We start from the raw sequence: 24094 nt of genomic DNA, 5'->3' as shown, positions 1-24094 counted from the left end.
TGTGTATCATGTTTTTAAAAAGTAACTAAGTAACTAATTAGTTTTGAAAATAAGTCATCAGTAAAGTAACAGGATTACTTTTTTGGAGAAGTAATCAGTAATTAGCTAATGTCTGTGTGGTAACAAATGGGTTTTTCAACAGCGACAATGCTACAGAACACAATGCCTGGAGGACAAGGGACTTCTTCCAGGAGAATAACATCACTCTTTTGGACCATCCTGCATGTTCCCCTGATCTAAATCCACTTGAGTAGATGCTCTTTGTGTTGCTGTCTTCACCACTTGGAGAAATGTTTCCACTCACCTAATAAAAACGCTTGCATTAAGTCATCAACAAAAACAGTGGAGCTACTCATCACTGAGTTCATGTTTGGACCTCTGAGTTCTGTTTTTGGGGGGTTTTATGGGTTTTTATGTTGCCCTAAACTTTTGATCAGCTGTAAAACAGCCTGTTTAAGTTTATTATCATGCTAAAAAAAATGTTTTGTCTCACTCCCATTTCTTCTTGTTTCTTGCTGAAGGTCTGTTTCAAATGTTCTTAAGATCAAACCATACAAATTATGATTTTTTTTTTTGTGCCATTTTTCAACTGGTCTTAAACTTTTGATTGAGACTATATGTCTCTTTCTCTCTGCTTCGTTAGGGCAGGGATAGCTCAGTAGGTAGAGTGGTCGCCCCATGATCGGAAGGTCGGGGGTTCAAATCCACTGAACGGCTAGCCTGAGGCACCCCTGAGCAACGTACCGTCCCTACACACTGCTCCCCAGGCATCTGCTTAGTGGCTGCCCACTGAGTGAATGAAATACAGAGGAAAACAAGTAATTTCCCCACAGGGATCAATAAAGTATGCATTCTTATTATTACTCTGGTACAGTTTTGTATGCATGCCCTGTCAGTTTATGTTCTGGTGCTTGGATTGGTGGGTCGACTGCTTGAGTTTTCCAAGCTCACTGATTAGTTGTTCATGGCAGACACATACAGGTTCACATTATGTAACAGCCACTGCAGGGTCCACAATTTCAATTTCTTTGCAATTTCACATTTATTTATAAAAACGGATGTAGCAGACTTTCTTCTTACTGTGCAGTAAGAAAAGAAAACAGCTAGAACACACTAAATACTATTTTAACACTATCACATAAAAAACAGGTAAGAGGTAAGAGTCTTCCGATTGGATTGGAGATCTAGGTTCAACAATGTTAGGTGCCCAAAAAATTAGCTAAGGTGAATGCTTGAATATACAGAACCACATTTTTTTATTTTTTATTCCTGATGTACAGTGATTAAGGTAGCTTGAAATCATTTTCATGTATGGCAACCACAGAGTCTACGCCTGTTCCTCACTGAAAATCTTTAGGATGTGCTTGAGAACACTTCATGTAGTGGTCCAGTTTTCCCATCATCAGGATAAGATCTCTGTGAAAAATGACACAGCACAAGCTTCAATACAGTGTCACAGGGGAAATGTGCTGCTATTAAAGCTTAAGGTAGTCCACAAAATATCACAGGGTATTTGTTTTGTTCTTTACAGAGCACTTTATTTTGATGAATGCTATTTACTTACACCACTCCATTTGCAAGTGTATTAATGTAAAAGCTGAATTATTAATAGGCTACATAAAAAAATAAAGCATAATACAAACATGGAAACATTTCTTTAGATTTAAGATAAGATAAGATAAGATAAGATAAAACTTTATTAATCCCTCGGGTGGGTTCCTCTGGGAAATTCGGTTCCAAATAAGCACAGCACCGACAGAAGTTATAGAGTTACAGAATATTATATATATATATATATATATATATATATATATATATATATATATATACATACACACACATATATAAATACAAAGACATATATAGATAAAAATATACAAAGGGGATAAATAGAATAAATAGGAATAAAATAAAAATAAAAATACAAGTGGATTGCACATTTCAAGTATGGAGTCTATTGCACCGTTGACTATTAACAAAAAGTATTGCACAAAGGTAATTGCACAGTGAGGTGAAGAGGCACTACAGCTTAGTTGTTCCCCCCTCCTTTGTCCTCCTGTTTCCCCTCCCTCTCCCCTCCAGAGAGGAGTTAAACAGTCTGATGGCGTGTGGATTTATCATTCCAAACAGCAACAACACAGAATGGACACTTTACATAGTCTGACAAAAATTGCATAAAGAGAGACTGGGTGTCGTGCAGACTTGTAAACGTCTCAGTGGGACCCCAGAGGAGCTGGGGGAGGTGCAGGAAGTTACAAAGGAAAATGAGGTCGGGCTGTCTCTGATCAGACTGCTGCACCCAACACCTAAACCGAGGTAAGCATCAGAAAACAGACTGCTGGATGGGCATAATTTGTCAGTGGTCATTTGTATTGATTTTGTAGCTGCACCTCTTCATCTTCTTTCAGAAGTATTCATCAAATAACGGTTCGGTGTCTCTGATCTCTATCGGACAAAAAAACATTTTTGTCAGAAAACACAGAAGTGTCTCTGTAAAGAACAAAGTTATTTCAGTCACTCTAGACTGAAATCTGAACTCTTGTGTTAACTGAATGACATTAAACTAGACTTGAAAAATGAAAACAATTAAAATAAATAAATAAAAAACAAGTGTTAGTGTTTACTGAGACAAAGTTGTACTTATAGCTTGTTTTTACTTCTGTGCTCTATTCCAGGCACTGCGTGCAACAAAATCACAGTTCTGACTCACTGTGAGGAATTGAACATGTGTCAGTGTGGATGGTGATAGTCTTTGAAAAACTAAACAAAATAGAAAGGATTAAAAGAGTCGTTTTACGGACACTGTGAGCAGATCCAAAATCTAATCTGGATAGGAAGAGCTGGGAAAAGATCAGAATCAGAATTGGATCTTGGTCTGAATTAATGACTCTTGTTCATATTCTTGCTGTGCAATTGGACTCTGATCCCTATGTGGTTTTCTGATCAGTTATAAAGCCTCCAAGTGACCATTTTCAGCAAAAGATATATTGAGCGACAAAGTTTCAAAAACTAACCCATTAAAATTTTTGTTTAACATAATTTAAATGATCGAATCGCATTCTGTGAACAAGTTCCTACTTGTAATGTTCAGACCACACACAGTCTGGATTTTAAAATTCCCTTTAGACTACATTTAATCCCATTTTAGAATTTCAAAAGTAATTTAAGCCTCATTTTCACTCAGATATGTCACATAGACATATACAGAAAAAGAATAGAAAAGCCCAGTATAGATATATACACACTAGGTTATTTGTTGGTAGTTCTGCTCTGCAACTCCAAACACAAATAACTCCCATGTAACAATCTAACAATAACTAAATTAGAATCCAGTAATTAAAAGCCAACTGAGATCATTAAACAGGGATCAAAGGGGGGGTTGGCGAAGCAGACACAGTGTTTCCCACCACTGTTTACAAACTACTTTGCAATGAGCGAGTTTCCTGCACTAAGTATTACATAATATCAGTAACAATTAAAAATAGTAGCTATGGTGATTTTTTTATGATACAGAAGTGAGGACATTGTTTAATGACTGTAATGGTTTTATAATAATTCCCAACTGTTCCAGAATGTTCTTGCCATTTAAACTATATTTTAATGAATATGGCTGTTACGTTGTCATTTCTCCAAAAAAAGTGTTTTAAAATCCCCCAAAATTCACTCTCACTGCTCTCTGAAAGATTAATTAAGACACTGTAGCCTGTTCAACAATCAAAAACACTAGAAAGTGGTTAAATTGAACTCTAACAGTTAAAATTTATAACACTAAAATAAATTCATCCTTCATTAATTCAAATGGGATGATACATATGCTAGTTGACCACTTGTTACTTTTATAGTTTAGAAATTTACTGTCTGCTGTGTCATCTATGGAACGCCAGGACCTCCATAATGAATTAATGAAATACACCATTAAATAATTATTTGAATGTGGCAATAATTAATTAAAATGTGAAATAAATAAATAATTAGTTAAATGTGTCAATAATTACTTAATTAAATGTGTCAATTTTTTTTATTATTTCCCATTTTAATTAATTATTTCAAATTTTAATTAATTATTGCCACATTTAATTAATTATTTAATGGTGTATTTAATTAATTCATTATGGCAGTCCTGGCGTTCCATAGTCATTATGATAGTTTTGTAAATGTAAAACCAGCAAAAAGGTTTTAGTGAAAACAAGTACAGCAGAGACCTCGGGGGGCAAATGTGTAGATCACCGTCTTCACATCAGTGAAGAAACATAATGAAGTGTCTGATTTTCAGTATTTTCACAGTAAAAGGGAAGTTGAGTGATGTCAAGAGCTGTAAGGTGAAATAAGGATTGTGGGTTAATTTACCTTGTGACAATGCTTGGAGTTCATACTTTTGTGCCTGCAAAATAATTTTATGAATGAATAAAAAATGTATTTCTCACTGAAAAAAGAAATGACAGAATCTCTGTGCACTAATTATTGGCTCTTCATTGTGTTTCTGCACAGTGTTAGTGTTCAGCAGATTCCTAATATGGATTGTATTTGCAAACTAGGAGGAAACACAAGTGTAAACTAATGTATTTTTGGATTTCTAGTTAACTTGCAACAAACAGTGTTGGGAAGGTTACTTTTAAAATGTATTCCATTACAGAATACAGAATACATGCCCCAAAATGTATTCTGTAACGTATTCCGTTACGTTACTCAATGACAGTAACGTATTCTGAATACTTTGGAATACTTAATATATTATCATGCTTTTTACAACAACGTGAATGTACTATTGCTGTGTGATTTATTACTATTACTGAAGGTCCGCGACTCCGAACTGTAGTAAAGGGACCTCTGACTAATACGGCGGGGTCCCTGTCGGCTCGTAGCCGAAAAATAGCTTTACTTTGTTGTGTGGGTCAACTTTTCTTGCGAGAGACAGAGCGAGGCGTTGAAAGACTGCTGCAACGGAACTTATTGTTTTCGGAGGAAAACACGAACACAGTGTACAGTCGAGTCTTAATAGCTTACTTACAGCTGGGCTCGTCAGGCTCTCTTCTTGGCTACAGTGGTTATTATTATATTTACATGCTTCCAGCTCCCGTTTTTGCTCGATGACAACTCGTACCTTTCCACTCCCCTTTTTCTCCCTCCTGGCGCTCACAGACCCATAATGTGTATGGCAGTCCATTCTCCCAGCAGCACGGACTACACTGCCCATGATGCTACATTCTTTAGAGCTATGCCTGTAGCATTCTGCCTGTTAGCTTAGCACAACAACAACAACAACGAAAAGGCGCTCTCTCACCCAGGAAACACACAGTCGCAGAGAGAGAGAGAGCGTCGCCCTGTAACCATGGCAACCGTAACGCTGCCGCCTGGAACAACAGAACGTAGCTGTCAAACAAAACCCAAACAGTCCTGACCCGCGACAAAATGAAACAGGAAAGTACCGCAGTGTAATCCATTTATTTCAACAAAGTAACTGTATTCTGAATACCACCTTTTTAAACGGTAACTGTAACGGAATACAGTTACTCATATTTTGTATTTTAAATACGTAACGGCGGTACATGTATTCCGTTACTCCCCAACACTGGCAACAAAATTACAAGTTCAACTTATTCATGGTCAGCTGAATCCAAACAAAAACTAGTTCCATCATTTTAGACCAGACTTGTCAAACTCTAGGCCCAATAACGGCAACGTAATTTAATATGTCAATATTTCAGTTTGCATTTCTGTTTAAAACAGGGTTACCTTTGGTCTGTTCAATAATGTTCATCCTGTTTGGTCCAACACCTAAAATATATTTTGAGTTCTGGCTCCTTGAGTGATTGAGTCTGACGCCCCTGACTGAGTCTGGCAGCTGTAACATCTGGTATGTAAATAACAGAGCACTTTACCTGCTGATGTGCTGCTGCTTGATGATGCTGTCCCCCTCTGCTGGAGCTCCCCTCACTGATCCAGTTGATCTGCTGGTTGGTTGCTTCTGGTTTTTGATGTTTTGCTTTATTGATCATTTGTTGAGCAACATTTAAACAGCCGTCCCAGTCTTTCCTTTTTATGTTGCTCGTGATTTCTCTAGTCAAAGTCTCATTTGCTTCTTTCCTCAAAAGCTCCTCCAGAACTTTTTTCTCTTCTTCCAAAATCAGTTTGTAGTAAAACGTTTTCTTGTTGCACCAACTGTATTTTTTTATAAACCATTTTCTCCACCCACTCCAAGTCATGAAGAAAGCTGCAAGAGTCATGCTGAGGAGCAGAGAGTAAGCAGCAAGCTGAAAAAGAAGCAACAAACACACAAAACATAACAGCATTAATGTGTCTGTGTATTTATTATATTTTCATAAATTAAAAAAACAGAACAATAACATTACATGTGCACTGTGTATGAAAAATAACAAAACATCCTCACCTTTGACTTCATTTGCAGCTCAGTTATTTGAGCGGTTTCATTAGCTGTGTTGGTCCAAGGTTCGCAGAACAGCTTCCTCTTTTTTTCATCAGTGGTACAGCAACTATACCAGTCTGTGAAAAGCAACACAGCTACAATCCACAGCAGACTGATTAGAAATGCTCTGATAATGCGCTTGAGTACAATGCATAAAAGCGTGGATGGATGCTCCGCTGTGCTCCGAAATGTCTGGTCTATCAGGAGCACCAGGAAAAATACTAAAAAAACAGGCACGACCACCATTTCATTGCAATCAAAAGTGTGGCCTGAGCAAGCGCACATCTTTTCCCGCAGATAGAAAAATGCAAACAAAATCCCAAAGCCTGTGCCAGTGTTGCCGATTTTTCCAATACGAACATATTGCAGGAGTTTTTTCCACATCTTGAGCAGTTCGGTGCCTGCTGAGGCTGCAGCTTCTGACCTGTAAAATTACAGACACAGAAAAAGAAATATTTCCTGCTTTTCACACCAAGTATCACAGTCTCTTTGAAATTCAGCTTAATATCTCAGTCCTATGGCAGCTGTGAAGTGAGCAAGTCCTCCAGTCAAAGTAAAGATATGAGCTCTCCGCTCCCACCCTCACATAAGAACCACGAGTGCTGCTCCTACAGGTGGCAGGATGCAAACGCAACGTGACGTCATGAGAAGGAGTTTAAACAGCACTCTGTTCAAAATGTTTCCAAAGTCGTGTCAGCGAATTCCAAACTTTTCCCAAACACTTTATACTATGATGAGGTTGTGTGTCACGACAGGTTTTTTGATGAATGAGTTGGAATGATGAATTCTATTCACAGTTTGAAACGTAGAGTGTTACAGATACAAAGTGAATTTATGTTATTTATGTCATGAGATGTTAAAACATGTGTTTAACACAATTTAGTCACCACAGCCTGTGGATCTACTGTAAAGAGATGGCAATGACTCAACCAACTTTTTTATTCAGTGTTGAACAAAAAATGTCAAGCAAACATGAACAAGAGAGGCGAAGAAGAAAAAGAATGCAAGCAGGGTGGAGTGGGTGGAGATGACTGACAGGGGTGATTTGTGGCAGAACAAGTGAAAGTTTACACGATGGTAGTGAGACCTGCTGTGATGTATAGTTTGGAGATGGTGTTACTGACAAAAAGGCAGATCTGCAGGAGGCAGATTAATGCTACTGTGTGACGGACCACCAGGTGGCTCCACTCACACCCAAGTTGAAGGGAAGTGCTGGGGTGGAGATTTTGGCACTTACTTTATGTGAGGTTCTGAGAGTCAGTGAATAAAGTTGGAGTGAGACACTGAGACCTCTCCTGTCGTTATTACATACCTCCACATTGGTGACCCCAACAGCGAACATGCTAAGGCTCGACGACGAAGCCAGCTCCGGCCTGGAAGCATCGGCTGCCGCCGGACTTTCACCTCCGCCGATGGCTGCGTTTGCTGTGGCGCTTAAAATGCCGGATTTTTGGCTTCACGATCCTCCTTCATGGTTCGTGCACGTAGAAGCTTAGTTTGCTCTTCGTGGAGTTTCAGCCGACGATACTAAATACCACCATGTGGTAGCCTCACTTGACCCGCTGTCAACCCGCCGCGTGATGACTCTCCTCCGGGACCCCCCAGCCCAAGGCAAGTATGCCGCCCTCAAGGCGCTGCTGCTGCGGCGTTACTCTCTCTCTGATGCTGAGCGGGCCGAGAAACTCCTTTCCTTCGCGGGCCTGGGCGACGGCATCGCTCTCGAGCTCATGGAGAGCATGCTGTCCTTGCTGGGCGCGGATGACGGAGGATTTCTATTCACCCACCTCTTTCTCCGACAGCTGCCGGCTCCAGTGCGCGCTGGCCTTGCCAACTCTCCGCTATTGGCCACGAAGGATTACCGCTCCCTTGCGGAAGAGGCGGATCGCATCCTCCTGGCTACCAGGAGTTTCAGCGTCCAGGCGATTGTTCAGGACTCACCAGCGTTTTCCCCCGCCCCCTCACCGATGCTCCAGGGGCCCTCCGACTCATCCACGGTGGCCGGAATCGCTGCACGGCGGCACCGCGGAAAAGGGCTTTGCTTTTACCACCAGCGTTTTGGAGCGAAGGCACGGCGCTGTCTCCCGCCTTGCAGTTTCCAGACCCAGGGAAACGGGCATGTCAGCGCTCTGTAGCAGCCGCGACCGCTGGCAACAAGGAAAGGCTGCTTTTCTTAGAGGACTCACGCTCGGGGAGGCGTTTCCTGGTGGACTCCGGCTCACAGAAGAGCCTTCTTCCCCCAGCTGGCTCGGACATGCTAGCTGAGGGCTGCGGGCCATTGCTAACAGCGGCTAATGGCTCTCCCATCAAAACCTTCGGTGAAAGGTTGGTGACTGTTTGCTTTCATGACCGTGACTTTCAGTGGAACTTTGTTGTTGCTGCTAGCTCTGTGCCTATAATAGGCGCTGATTTTCTTTGTGCTCACGGACTGCTGGTTGATGTTGCTAACAGACGTTTAATTGATGCTGTGTCATTTTCCTCATTACCCTGTTTGACTCGGGGTGCTCAGCCCGTGGTGCATGCTAACTCAGTAGATTCGGGTGACGTTTTTCAGTGTTTGCTTTCTGAGTTTCCCTCACTCACTGTCCCCACTTTCTCGAGCACAGTGACGAAGCATGGGGTGGAGCATTACATAACTACAGTAGGGCCCCCGGTGTTCACGCGCGCGCGCCGCCTCGACCCTGCCAAACTGGCTGTCGCTCGGGAAGAATTTGCCACCATGGAGCGTCTGGGCATCGTGCAGCGTTCGAATAGTGCTTGGGCTTCCCCGTTACACATGGTTCCTAAATCTGATGGTCGGTGGCGACCTTGTGGGGATTTCCGCCGTCTTAATAATGTCACGGAGAACGATCGTTATCCCATTCCCCACATCCAAGATTTTTCCGCCCATCTTGCGGGGACCTCGGTTTTTTCGAAGATTGATTTGGTACGGGGATATCACCAGGTTCCCGTGCGCGCGGAGGATGTCCCCAAAACTGCCGTAATTACACCTTTCGGCCTTTTCGAGTTTCTGCGCATGCCGTTTGGCCTGAAAGGTGCCGCCCAAACCTTCCAGCGGTTGATGGACTCGGTCTTGCGTGGGCTGCCCTTTGTTTTTGTATATCTTGATGATATACTGGTGGCCAGCAGCTCGAAGGAGCAGCACATGTTCCATCTGCGTCAGGTTTTTCAGCGTTTGGCGGAGCATGGACTGATTATTAATCCGTCTAAATGCCAGTTTGGGTTGCCGGTTCTCGATTTCCTTGGGCACCGTATTTCCGCTGAGGGCGCGGTTCCGTTGCCTGACAAAGTCCGAGCTGTTTCTGAATTTCCGCGTCCCACGAATGTTAAGGCACTGCAGGAATTTTTGGGGATGGTGAATTTTTACAACCGTTTTCTCCCCAGAGCGGCACATCTGCTGAAGCCCCTTTATGGGGCGTTAAAAGGTAAGAAAGCTAATGACTCCGTTGACTGGTTTCCAGAAAGCATCCAAGCGTTTTCTGATGCTAAGTCAGTGTTAGCTAATGCTGCCCTTCTGGCCCACCCATCCCCCTCAGCGCCGATTGCGTTGACCACCGATGCATCGGACATAGCGGTGGGTGCGGTGCTGGAACAGCGAATCTCGGGTGTCTGGCAACCGCTCGCCTTTTTCAGCCGTACGCTGCGTGACAGCGAACGCAATTACAGCGTTTTTGACAGGGAGCTACTGGCGCTCCACCTGGCGACTCGTCATTTCCGTTTTTTTCTCGAGGGTCGTCACTTTACCGCATACGTGGACCACAAACCCTTGACGTTTGCCATGTCCAAGGTTTCTGATCCATGGAGTGCACGCCAGCAGCGCCAGTTGGCAGCCATTTCTGAGTTTACCACGGACATTCGGCACGTGGCTGGTAAATCCAATCATGTGGCTGACTGTTTGTCCCGTGCGCTGGTTTCTCCCGTCTTTCTCGGCATAGACTACTCCGCCATGGCTGCCGATCAGAGCGGTGACCTGGACATCCTCGCGCTTAAATCCACCCAGACGGGCCTCATATTGGAGGACAAACCCGTGCAGGACGGTGGTCCCCTCCTCGTCTGTGACGTTTCCACCGGCCGCCCTCGCCCAGTGGTTCCCGTTTCCTGGCGTCGTCAAGTTTTTGACTCGGTACATGCTCTCTCTCATCCGGGGGTCCGGGCCTCTGTTAAACTGGTCAGCTCTAAATTTGTTTGGCCAGGCCTTCGCAAATCTGTTAAGGAATGGGCGTCGGCGTGCATTCCCTGCCAGCGTGCGAAGGTTCATAAACACACCAAAGCGCCCCTGGAGCCGTTCTTCATACCCGGCAAACATTTCGATCATGTGCATGTCGATCTGGTGGGTCCTCTGCTGCAGTCACAAGGTTTTACGCACCTTTTGACTGTTGTTGACCGGACCACCAGGTGGCCGGAGGCGGTCCCCCTGGCGTCCACTACCGCAGCAGTGGTGGCCAAGGCGTTTTTGTCAACCTGGGTCTCGCGTTTCGGCCCACCCGCGGACATTACGTCAGACAGAGGCCCCCAGTTCATTTCCGAGCTTTGGTCGGCCATGGCTGATGGACTGGGGGCTAAAGTCCACCGCACAACCGCATACAACCCGCAAGCTAATGGGATGTGTGAACGGTTCCACCGGTCGCTTAAGGCTGCTTTTCGCGCCTCCTTAAAGGATGGCAATTGGGTTGCCCGCCTCCCGTGGGTTTTGCTTGGGCTGCGCTCTGCGGTTAAGGAGGATCTCGGCGCTTCCCCAGCTGAGCTAGTGTTTGGTCAGCCCCTCCGCGTGCCTGGAGAATTCTTGCCCGACAATCCTCCTCCCTGCTTCGATCCATCGGTGCTATCTCTCAACCCGCTTTTGCACTCGCTTCGGGTTCCTGGTCCGGTGCACCATTGCGTGCCTGACACTTTTGTTCCAAAGACTTTAGAGACTGCTAAGTTTGTTTTTGTCAGGCACGATGCCCACAGGACACCGCTGCGGCCGCTGTATGACGGCCCATTCAGGGTTATCGAACCGGGCCAGAAACATTTTGTTTTGGATTTTGGGGGTCGAAGGGAGACTGTGTGTGTTGACTGCACATGTTCTTCCGGACAGTAATGTAGTGCCGGCCCAGGCCCCTCGCCGTGGCCGCCCTCCTTCGATGGGGTTGACAGACTCTGGTTTTCCCCCCAGGACTACCCCCGGACCACCGGCGTTTGAGCCTCCTCCTGCCCTTCCTGCTCGCCTTCACCAGCCTCGTTCACAGGATGGACCTTCCTCTGCCTGTTCGCTCCCTCCCAGGTTCAGTCGTTCGGGTCGTTTGCTTAGGCCCAGGGTCCTGGACTGAATAGAGACCTAACTGTGTGTTCAGGGGGGGGTATGTGTGGCGGACCACCAGGTGGCTCCACTCACACCCAAGTTGAAGGGAAGTGCTGGGGTGGAGATTTTGGCGCTTACTTTATGTGAGGTTCTGAGAGTCAGTGAATAAAGTTGGAGTGAGACACTGAGACCTCTCCTGTCGTTATTACATACCTCCACATTGTACTAAATTTAATACAGTCAGTCAGGTTTGTAGGTGCTGTTTGATTTGGCATCATCTCACACCGGATACCCTTTCTGGGGCAACCACAACAGCACAAGAAGACAAATGTTTCCTGTGTTTCATGCAAATTATCATATTTTCTGTTAGCAGTGGTGCCCAGTCAATGGTTTTTGTTACAGCAAATGTTTGTAGGTCTGGTGAACCCACTGTGGCTTTGGTTTGTAAATCAATGTATTCTAAAATATGCATGTAAATATGTATAGAATAACTGAGACAAAGATCTCTAGTGTTTTGTGAACTTCTAAAATCATACTTCAAATTATGCTTGTGGTTTAATGTCCTTGAGACTTAGTGACTTCTGAAAAAAAGATATGAGAATGGGAGCACATGTTGTCCTAAAAATCTGTACTGTAAATAGCTTAGAGCACTGATGGTGCCGAGAGATACAACATGTGCAAAATGAATGTCAGATCTAGCGGTTTCATAGGCACTCACAAACTCTGATACAGTCAGACATGCAGGATTTTGAACTGAGCACTGATGATAAGCTGGATGGTCTCTCTACTCTTTAGTCCAGAGCACGTGGTATACATGTTTTCCAAAATGAATTTCACATCACAATTCATCTTTCCACAGAAAAGTTTTCAACTTTGCATCTGTTCATTTCCTGACATTCTTTCTTTACTCTCATATTATTTTAGATTGTTTCCTCTAAATACCAGTCCATTTGTTACCATGTTCACACCATGTTACTTTATCTAGTCAAAACTCTGTTTTCATAAAACCTTTCTGACTCCTGTTCATGCAATGTGCCTTCATCTCTGTCACTGCATATATCTAGACCACTTCCTTTCTTTACATTGTTTAGTAGTTTCATTGTGTAGCTTCAGAGTGCAATCTGCAAATAATTTATTACTCCATCCATCAATTCTCTACAGTTTATCCTTTTCAGGGTCCCCGGGGGGCTGGAAACTATCTCAGCTGTCTTAAGGTGAGAGACAGGGCACACCCTGGACAGGTACCAGTGTGTCGCAGTGCTAACACATATAAAGAGACAATCATTCGCACTCACATTCACTCCTAACCCCACTAAGTGCATGTCTTTGGACAGTGGAAGGAAGTCGCGAGAATCCACACAAACACAAGGAGAACATGCAAACCCCACGCAGAAAGACCCCGGCCTGATGGTGGAATTGAACTCAGGACCTTCTTGCTGTGAGGCAACAGTGACAACCACTGTGCTTTATTGCTCAATAAATTAAAGGAAGTTCAATTATGTTCAGGTCTTTCAGATGATTTTTATTGGACTAACATTCATATGAATTCTTTTATTCTTTTTTTCATTAAAAAATGACTTTTGTTGCTGGTTTGGTTAAATTTCATTTCTAAGGCTGGCACACAGCAGCTGGCTTAAAACAGATTTCACAGATAGCATCTTGAGCCAACCACACACAGGAAGAGGGTTATGTTTCCTGTTTATGTACCACGTGTGACAGGCACTATTAGCCCTTGTGTTGTGTTCATGGCTTTTGTTACTGAGGCACTGCATTTTTGGTTTTTAAATCAATCCAGCCATAAAAATATATGCAAAATTACACAAAAATAACTGATACAAATGCTGCAGAGGAATAACCAATCACATGGAACATACCAAAGATTGTAGCCTGGTGCAGGGAACGCTTCCTGCAAATTGCCCTGCACTGTGTTTAATTTCTTCTATGGTTAGGGCTGATTTACACTTTTACCTGATGAGCTGCTGTGATGTATTTTATTGTGTTTTACTGGTGTATTTTCATTTAGTAACTTGTAGGTGTCATAATTTTTTATTATAGTCAGAAAATGAATATTTATTTCTTATAAACAGTATTCTGTTTGTTTGCAGGCAGAGAACTGACTGCTGTATGTTCTATGATAGTTTCAGCTTTCATTTGTTTGTTTTGCAAATTAATTGTTGAGATTCACATAGTAGTAGTTTTTCCTTTTTTGTTTCTAGTGCTGTGGTGGCTGCTACTGGCCACAGGCTTTATTGGTAAACCGGGAGTTCACTAACTTTTTGCTGTGACATGATCTGTTTGTATGTTTCTTTAATTTTGTGTTTAGGGTTGTTTTTATAGTTTGATCACTAATACAATACTCTCAGTTTCCCAGCAGTGGTTACCTGGCTCCCAGCAGCAGAACTACAGCGGTCTTCTCATCCTTTAACAGTCTTTATGCATGCTCTGTCTCTAAACTTAACAGTAGCGCTACAAGAGAGTCCTTTATGTGAGCCAGTTTGAGTCAAAATGGGTACAGCAGAGACCTCCAGCGGCAACTGTGCAGAACAGCATCTTCATGTCAGTATAGACACTTGTGGATAGGGATGGGTATTGATAAGATTTTAAATGTGAGATGTAAGAACCACAGATTTATTCAATTATTTGTGTCATGACGCTTTTCTTTCTTTTTCTTTTTTAACTGAACCTAGGAAGTAAACCCAGACGGCTTAAGGCAGATTTATGGAGTTTATTTACAACAAGCGATGTAAATATGAGTGAGCCGGGTGGCCAGGAACAAAAGAGAGCGCCGGAAGTCCGAGCGGGTTTGATGTCCAAAGACAGACGATGATCATGATACTTGCAAGAGGGCAGGCAGAGTCTACAGGTGAAAGGAAAGTTTGTGGTGCTGGATGAAGGGCTGGACTTGACCGGTGACTGGAAACTCCTCCACAGGTAAGAGTTTTCTGGCTACAAAGCTCCCCAGAGTGGAGGTAACGATCAAGCAGAGATCCATCACCATAGCTGGATCATAGCAGCCTCTGAATGAGACCTGCCCAAAGGCAGAGCCCGAAATGATCCCGCCCAGAGCCACCCAGAGGGAGAGGAGGGAAAGAACCGGCCAGCCTGGCCCAAACCATGAAAATGTAGTTATTTAACTTTTTGTTTTATTTTGTCACTAGTTTTCACCTTTGTACTTTATTAGGTGGAGACTTCCCTTCATAAAAGACATGGACAAAGATCTGTCTACTTCCTGGAGAGGGTTCTTCACATAATTCTGAAGAAAAGACCTTGTGATTGTCTTCCAGGGTCATTCTTCCAGGACTCCTTTATCGTACCGAGCACACCACAGTGTTCTTTTCTCTGTTTTGTCATCTCTCTGATGGTTTCTGTTCACTTCACAGTCTAAGGATGACCTCGCCGCTGCACTGCGCTCTTCTGTGGACGTTCTGGGTTTGACACAACTGGACGACTGTCTATAAAAAATGATGAATGGACTGTTACTTATATAGCATCTTCCTACTCAGCTGAGCACTCAAAGCGCTTCCTACAACACTTCTCATTCACCCAATCACACACACACACGCACACAGTGCTTTTATCTATGCCTGAGTGCTTTCTAATTTTCACACACACTCTGACTGGATGCTTCGGGGCAATCAGGGGTTCAATATCTCGCCCAAAGATACAAACTTCAGGGATCAACCCCCCGACTTTCCACTTGGTAGACGACTCGCTCCACTTGAGCCACAGCCACCCTCCTAAAAGCAGACACACATTTAAACCCCTAAAAATACTGGAATCATTGATTAATGGTTATTATAATAACATATAATCAAGTTAAGCATCAAAACAGTAAAAACAGGTGGGGCCAGGTTTCACAATGAACACACCCGAAACTCTGGCTGATTGGGACCCACACCCAGTTTCACACCTTGGCTCAGGCGATTAGAAGATCATCAGGGGGTCCTTTTGTCCCTCTGTGGGGGGATACTCCCACTAGGTTTATATCTGGGACTCTCCACCATTTGACCTTAGAACTGAAGAAGCTTCTCGGATGAGAGGTGAAACGTCTTCAAGTAAACTTAAAGAAGTCCAGACGCTTTTCTTTGCAAGCTCCTTTGACTACGATGACCTGGATGACTGAGAACCTTCACAGACAGTAAAAACAATATTTTTTTATATCAGACACTAAAATCAACCATCTAAAGTCAGCTATCAGAAGCTAATAGAAGCTAACTCGAGCTGAGGCTACGCGATCCGTGTCATTCAGGGCGTCGTGAGGATGATTTAGGGCAAATAAAACTGAAATAAAAGCAGCTGAAATGAGTGAAGTCGGAGAGAGTTTGATGTGGTCTGTTAGCAGCAGACTCAGTGTTTCCACACAGAGCATGCTGAGCCTAAAATAACGAGAGGGGGGACTCGGGCTGGTCCGGGTTCAGGTTTAGGCTGGGGTTACTTCTGGGTCTGCAGCACAGGGTTGGCCCTGTAATCAGCTGACAGCTCTGGTTTCGCCTTCGATCTCTCTGTAATTTTCTTAATTGAAGCCACTTGAGGGGTCGAGCGCTCAGTTCATCCTCCTTTTTTTCCCTTTCTATGTTGCCTGCATCCTGCTTCCTCTGTCCTTTCCTTTATTTGGTCTCCTGTTTTGTTTCCTTTCAATATTTTTTTCTCTTTATTTTTCTTCTCTCCCCTGACTTGGTTTCATTTTCTTTCTTATCCTATTATTTTGATTCTTAAGTGCATTCCTTTCCTATCATTCACTTTCTCCTTTCTATTTTTCTTCAGTCTTGCTTTGTTTACTTTTCTGCTCTTCCTTTCCTTTCCTTTCCTTTTCTTTTCTTTCCTCTCCTTTTCTTTCAATAGTAACTCGTGGTGAGAAAGAGGAGGAGAGTATAAGGCTCAAAATAAAGTGATGATAAATGTTTTTGTTTTGTCGTTTTTGTTTGTTTTCCAATTTAAAAATGAAAATAAAGCTTGGGGAAAAAAAGTGATGATAAATGTTTAAATTAATGCTCATTTCCTTTTTTTTTATGTCAGTTGAACCAAAACTTTGTGAATTAAAAAAAAAGAAAAGATAAACACTCTCGTCTCCTGCATTTGTCTTTTTATTTCTCCACCAGGCTTGTTTTCGTTCTCTCGATCATTTTCTTCTCCCCCTCCCCCGTCCGACCCCCATCTCCTCCAAAACTACCTAGACAGCCTACCTGGAGGAGATTAGGAACCTGGAGACCTGGTGCCAGGAGAATAACCTCCTCCTAAACATCAGCAAGACTAAGGAGCTGATCGTGGACTTCACTACAAAGCAGGCGAGGAATTACAAACCCCTCATCATCAGTGGCACGCCAGTGGAGAGAGTGGACAGTTTCCGATACCTGGGTGTCCACATCACTCAGGACCTGTCATGGTCCTGCCACATCAACACCCTGGTTAAGAAAGCCCGTCAGCGTCTCTTCTTCCTCAGAAGACTTAGAGACTTCCATCTGCCACTGAAGGTGCTCAAGAACTTCTACTCCTGCACCATCAAGAGCATCCTGACGGCAAACATCTGCACCTGGTTTGGGAACAGCACCAAGCAGGACAGACGAGATCTGCAAAGAGTGGTGCGCTCAGCCGAACGCATCATTCAATCAGAGCTCCCTGACCTGCTGTCCATCTACACCAAGCGGTGCAAGTCCAAAGCTAGGAAGATTATGATGGACCTCTCCCATCCCAACAATGGACTCTTCTCACTGTTGAGGTCTGGGAAGCGCTTCCGCTCCCTTAAGGCCAAAACAGAGAGAATGAGGAGGAGCTTCTTCCCCCAGGCTATTCGAGCCCTGAACCAGGTGTAGGACTGGACTCTCCCACACACGTCACTATAAGACTGGACTCTCACACACATCACATCACCACACGCACCACCACACATTTCCTATAATCCTATAATTCCTATAATTTATAATCTTTATAATCTTTATAATCTCTTCTGCTATTTGCACATTCTTTACTGTAAATTCCTAAGTTAATTTGTAAATTTTGTAGTGACCTGTAAATTGTAAATATTGTAAAACTTTTTTTCTGTCATTTAATGGTCGGGCATTGTACAGCTACAAGCATTTCACCCCCATGTCATACTGTGTATGGTTGTGTGTGTGTGACAAATAAAATTTGAATTTGAATTTGAATTTGAATTTGAAACTCCCATTCTTCAGTGTAAATTGATGCTGATCACCCGTTAATCTTTTTAAGTTGCCGTGAAACAGCCAGCAGCATGCATGACAATGGTCCTCTCTGTGAGTCTATGTGCGTAAATGACAATGGCTCTGTGTGTGTGTGTGTGTGTGTGTGTGTGTGTGTGAGTGCGTGTGCGCGCACATTGTGGTTTCAGGGCCTACTGTATGCTTCCTTTTTTACATCGCTGCTATTACTGCACATCTGGACCCTGCATGTGTGTGTGTACTCAAATTACTTGTGTTGTGGGATCTCTCCTCCATTACAGGGACTCAGCCCCGCTGTGTAAATTAGATTTATGCATGTAAACACAGTTTTTGGTTAGAATAAATCTTTGGAAAAAGAATCAAAGTTAACATAATGTCCTCTCAAGTCTATCAGCCATGTTGTGAGGGCAAAATCCAGATTACACATCGCATTGTGGGGACTTGATTTCCTTTAAGAAAATAAACAAAGTTATTTATTCATTTTTGGTGTGAAGACTGAAGGAGTAAGTCGTCAGGAAACGAATGGAAAAAGTCGTAAAGTCCTCTGAAGTGATGGAAAACACGTGTTTGTGTGTGTGTGTGTGTGTGTGTGTGTGTAGCTGTTAGTTTAATCCTGAGAGGAGTTTACGAGTTTGAAGCCGCAGAGCAGAACAAATTCTCTGTGTCTCTGTCTTTATTTATTTTTACTTCTCTTGAGGTTTGCCTGATATCCAACACATCTGCTTGTTTGTTTGTGCGTGTGTGTGTGTGTGTGTGTGCGTGTGTGTGTGTGTGTGTGTGTGTGTAATCCAGAACCCAAACACACTTAGAACAGGGAGCACAGTTTGCAGCTCTAAGCTTGAAGTGCGCCCTGCCCTCGTAGATTTGTTTCTGGCGGCGTCTGTTTTCAGTTTAGGAGCTGTAAAAACCTCTGAATCTGACCTGCCCATGAGCAAACAGCAGAATGACACAGTTAGAGACGAGCTCGTGAGCAACCAGTGAATCATTCACCAGCTACTTTCCCTCAGGCACTGGTGGAGGCCAAAAACTGAGCTAAAACATCAGGACTCCTTTACTAGGATTCATCAGCCTAACCAGATCATCCACTGCCCATAAGCACTGCAGTAGCATTACATGTTTGTTAAATCAATCAATCAATACATGAGTAGGGACGGATATTGATACGATTTTCACGATTCCGATTCCATTTTCGATTCTGTTTAACGATTCGATTCTTTATCGATTCTTTTTAAAAAGGAGAACACTAAGGTCGTTTAGCTTAGAACTTTGTTTTATATCTTCTCTTTGAACAAGATAGAAATTTAGGAGTAACATGGCCTTACAAACCCAGCAGTGAGATCTTAAGAGATCCACAGCCTGCGGCTCTTCAATGGGGTGTCACAGGGTCCCCAGGAAAAAAAATTGTAAATGTAAAATAATAAAATAAATATTCTTCTGTAGCAATAACAAAGTATAACATAAATTATTCTGTAGCAATTACACAAGAATATCCAGTAATGTCCCTGCCTACAATTAAACACATTCACTTACCGAAAATCGGGGGGCATCTGCTGTGGCAAATGGGTGCAAGCCTTTGACCACAGACTTAGTCACTGCTCGGTGACATTTGTCTATCCTGGCCTGAAAGGAGACGCTACTGGTAGACTGCAGCGAGAACTGCCAGCATCTGAGCCAGACTCTGTCTGTCTCATCATGATCACCTAAACGCACAGTAATGGCAGGTTTTGTAATAAGGCAGATCGCGCTAACATAATATGCACTGTTAGTTGATTATTTACCTGCCGCATTAACGGGAGAGGACGTGCAAACGTTACCGCTGCTGCTGGGTTGAGATTCACGAGTCCGGAGCGGAATTAAAAGCACGACATTCATTTAAGGTCATCGCGTGTTTTGTGAGCAAATGCTTTTGCATATTTGTAGTGTTTCCTCCTTTAAATGAAATCTCTACTTTGCAAGTATTGCAAGTTTCCCTGTTGTCATCCGTTCTCGTAAAGTATAATCAAACTTTTGAGCGTTAGGCGCCATGTTTCCTGCCAGGTAAATGACGCTCCGCAACGTGGTGACGTCATTCGGGGCGACTGGAATCGATAAGGGAATCATTTGCAAAAATGGCAAACAATTCCAAGGAATTGAAACAGTGGGAACCGGTTCTCAACAAGAACCGGGTTTCGATATCCATCCCTACTTGTGGATCTCTGTGTTATTTGCTATTGTCACAGTGGTTAAGTCAGCTGAGCTCTCTAAGGTTAGATGTTGTAAGGTGAGATAAAATGTGTGATTATGTGGGTGTATTTACCTTGTGTCACTGACTGTAAGCACAAAATCTTGAACTATTTTTATACAATGAAGTTAAATTTAAGAGAGGAAAGAAACTGTTACACTGTCTCTGTGTTTATGCTTTTGAGCCAGGCAAAGAGGCTCCCATCTGAGGAGAATAAAAATCTAATTCCCTAAAAATAAATAATAAATAAATAAATAAAATAAATAATAAAAAAAATGAAATAAAATTGAGTATACATGTGGTTTCTGTGAACATTTGTGGTCTTTGAGCTTACGTGTAAAATTAAAATATTCATATACATGCATACATGCACCATGCAAACACAATTCAGTGACATGAGAAGGGTTTTAAACAGCACTCAGATGTTATGATAATTTGGACTGCTGTGCAAAAGCATTTCAAGCTTTTCTTTTGGGCTCTAATCCACATCCACTTTATAGCGTGAAGAGATGACGTGTCAGAACCAAAATGTTATTAACATCAAAGTGCTGTATAAGTTGGACATTATTAAATTGAAACACACCAATAAATAATTAACAATTACATTTATTAAGGTTTTATAATTGGATAAATCTATCAATTGGCTATAGATTTCATTATTTATTTATTACATTTTTATGTACTTCAGGAATGTATTGACAGGTGTCTTTCTCCTGTCGATGAAACAGGAAGCTTAATGACGCGTAATTATTTCAAACACAAGACACGGGTTGCGTCATCTGTCATCTCCCGGCTATTCTTCTGACACATCAGAAGAATGTGTCACATCTCCTCAGACCTGACATGGGCTGCCCACATTCAGGTCCAGACCAAAAAGGCTAGGCAGCGCCTGTATCACCTACGACAACTGAGGAAGTTCAGGGTCTCTCCAAAGATCCTCAGGATTTTCTATACAGGCGCTGTGGAGAGCATCCTCACACAGAACATGACATCGTGGTTTGGGAACAGCTGTGTGAAGGACCAAAAAGCTCTCCAGAGAGTGATCCGTACAGCAGAACGCTGCTGCAGGATTGCTCTCCCCCCGCTTCAGGACACCTACACCAGGAGATGCCGGACTAGAGCAGCGCAGATACTGAAGGACCCGTCCCATCAAGTTCAAAGTTTATTCGCCACATGCAGTGGCAGGTTGCCCTGCAGTGGAATGAACCCGCCCCCCGACCTTACACATACAACACAGACATCACATGGGGATACAAGTCAGAGAACGGTTGCATTACAGAAAAAAACACTGAAATGTACACTACAATGGGAAAAGTACAAGAGGAAAAAAAGAGACCTCTACTCATGCTGGGCTACAGGAGGACAGCATGAGAACAGGAAACAAAAAAAACTCCTCTGCACAGAAAAGCACATAAATGTCCACAGTACAACATTATAGAACACGTGACCAGCAACAGGGTTGGGTAGGGGGATAAGGAGTTCACCCAGGCAACACAGCAGCCATCCTGCCACTGCGCCGACTCTCCAGCGCGGGCCCAGACCTGCCTCGTGTTCCCAGGAGGCAACAAGCATTGAAGGCGTTGGAAGGGGACAGGGGATGTGTGAGTGCTTATCAGTGTAAGTGTATGTGTGTGCGTGTCCATAGTTCAGCTGAGACAGTGTCCTTCGCCCTATCAGGCTAAGTAAACAGTCTGCTAGCCAATCCAGGTGGCCTTACATGGGATGGGAAGAATAGTCCTCACACAGTTGTTCTCAGGGAGTTGTTGATCGGCTCCAGCCTTGGGCCTGAGCAGCTGGCGCCGTGGTGTCCATATGTTGAATATTGTTGATTTCTCCTTTTATGTGAGCAGCTCCAAATTTCAAGCTACTCTTTAACACTCTGACACTGGTCTCTCGATCTCCCGTTGGAGAGCCGCGAGCCTCCCCATGATGGTATCAAACTTATGTTCCGTGGTGTTGTCATTCTTTTGATTCTGAGACCCCACAACTGCAGTGAGCCGTTCTGCGATGTGATCCAACTTTCGCTCAAGGGTGTCATTTTGAGCAGGCCTCTTCCTGATGTATCCCATCATACGCTCAATGTTGTTATTTTGAGTCTTCACGGCAGCCGTAAGCGTCTCCAAGGTGTTAACCATGCTGCGTTCGTTGTGAGAGGTCGCGCCTCGTCCCATCGCTTCAATTCCAGCGGTCAGCCTTGGGGGGGTTTGAACAGCTGGTTCCGCTCTCTTATTTCTCCGATAAGTCAGGGCCAAGCCAGCTCCAATCAGCAAGAACCCTGTTATCATGGTTCCGAATAGGTAGATATCTTCAGCGTCCTCGATCGACAGTCCCGCCAGGCACATGACCCTCCAGTTCTGCCACCCGTCCATCGTGTATCCGGCAGGGAAAGTCCCTCCAGGGCACTCGGGCTCTCCCAAGCCCAGACTTCTCGTTGAGAAGAGGGTGTCAATAGCATTCAGAGACCAGTTGATCAAATCCATAATTCTCTTTTAGGTTTTAGAGAACGACAGTGAGAGACTGTTCGAGGGAAAGTAATGCACACGAGACAAGACAAGGACACAAGAGGCTAAGCAGGGAAGATAAGGGTAAGGGGGAGAGGAGAAAAAGTGCGACCGCCTTCGCTGAGAGCCAAACGAGAGTCCTGGCAACAAACTGTTCCAACTTCTGCAATCTGGTAGAAGGTTCCGCATCATCCGGGCAAGGACAGAGAGACTCAAGAGGAGCTTCTATCCCCAAGCCATCCGGGCCCTAAACACACACACACCCGCCCTCTCACATCATCTATAATTGACTGAGACAGGACTCTCTTCCAGACACTCTAAACCAGGCACAATGTACAAATTCCTTTAATTTTAAATATGTTTATATTGTCTATCCTGTAAAATAGTCAGATGTCTATTCATATTAATGTACAGAATTCACCTGCTTGCTGCTACTACTGCACATTCACCCAATGTATATACTATATATATATATAATGTTCTTCCTCTACACCCCCCCCCATTTTTGCACATGTCGAGGAGCGTGTCAGGCTACATTTCACTGTGTGTTATACTTGTATAACTATGCATGTGACAAATAAAGAACCTTGAACCTTGAACCATCATTAAATTTTAGTATCTTATTTTCTGAGAGGGCGAAACCTCAGTGAAACACAAGAAAACAAAACAGGCAAGGTCGAACAGACAAAGATCAACAGGAAGTAGTTTATGTTGTAAAGCTTTTTTGTTTTGTTTTTGTTTTTAAATCTGTGAACATTTTTTTTTAGTAAAAAGTAGTCGGTAATTTATGTTGTAATGATACATTAACTCCAATCAAGCTCACTCGAATCCTCATAAATAAATTTAAATATCAGAACACAGAGTGACAATAAGAACCTGTGAACAAATCACAACTGTCGCCTCAAAGTATTTATTTATTTTTTTTACTGGAAGATACACCCTACAAGAATACAAAGAAACAAAATAAAAAAAAAAACCCAACAAGCATCTGTCAGTGTATAGAAGTTATCAGAGATATCTTTATATGAATGGTAAATGGCCTGCATTTGTATAGCGCTTTTCTAGTCCATAGGACCCCAAAGCGCTTTACACTACATTCAGTCATTCACACACTGGCGATAGCAAGCTACATTGTAGCCACAGCTGCCCTGGGGCGCACTGACAGAGGCGAGGCTGCCGGACACAGGCGCCACCGGGCCCTCTGACCACCACCCGTAGGCAAACATGGGGTTAGTATCTTGCCCAAGGATATTTGGCATGCAGCCAGGAGGCAGCCTGGGATCAAACCACCGACCTTCTGATTAGTGGCTGACCTGCTCTGCCACCTGAGCTACAGCCACCCGATACTTGACAGTACAATTTCAACAGTACTTGTCAGTTTTTCTACATTTTAAAGACAAACTGCTGTAGTAAATAAATGAAATCATTCAGCATAAGTCTTTAGTCTTAAACTGTAAAAATAACCTAAAAGTTATGGCAGCCCACTGGCCAGAC

The 24094-nt window shown here is 43.4% G+C and overlaps 2 protein-coding genes across 2 annotated transcripts; both read right to left on the bottom strand.

Moving 5' to 3' along the window:
- Window positions 1-1353: 1353 nt before the first annotated feature.
- LOC146365002 (uncharacterized) lies at window positions 1354-7025 on the bottom strand. The gene is made up of 3 exons (XM_084917744.1): window positions 6389-7025; window positions 5880-6251; window positions 1354-1416 (listed from the first exon to the last, which is right to left on the bottom strand). Exons 1-3 carry the CDS (start codon window positions 6806-6808, stop codon window positions 1354-1356), a joined length of 855 nt encoding a protein of 284 aa, XP_084773870.1. The 5' UTR covers window positions 6809-7025.
- A 14021-nt stretch (window positions 7026-21046) lies between these two features.
- Window positions 21047-23099, bottom strand: LOC146365001 (uncharacterized). Its single transcript, XM_084917974.1, has one exon. It carries the CDS (start codon window positions 22577-22579, stop codon window positions 21971-21973), a length of 609 nt encoding a protein of 202 aa, XP_084774100.1. The 5' UTR covers window positions 22580-23099; the 3' UTR covers window positions 21047-21970.
- Window positions 23100-24094: the final 995 nt, after the last annotated feature.

This window comes from Perissodus microlepis, chromosome 20, assembly GCF_051167445.1.
Source record: "Perissodus microlepis isolate ML-2025 ecotype Zambia chromosome 20, ASM5116744v1, whole genome shotgun sequence".
Lineage (NCBI taxonomy): Eukaryota > Metazoa > Chordata > Actinopteri > Cichliformes > Cichlidae > Perissodus > Perissodus microlepis.
Note: the sequence above shows the minus strand (reverse complement) of the source record. Positions and strands in the feature narration are given on the sequence as shown.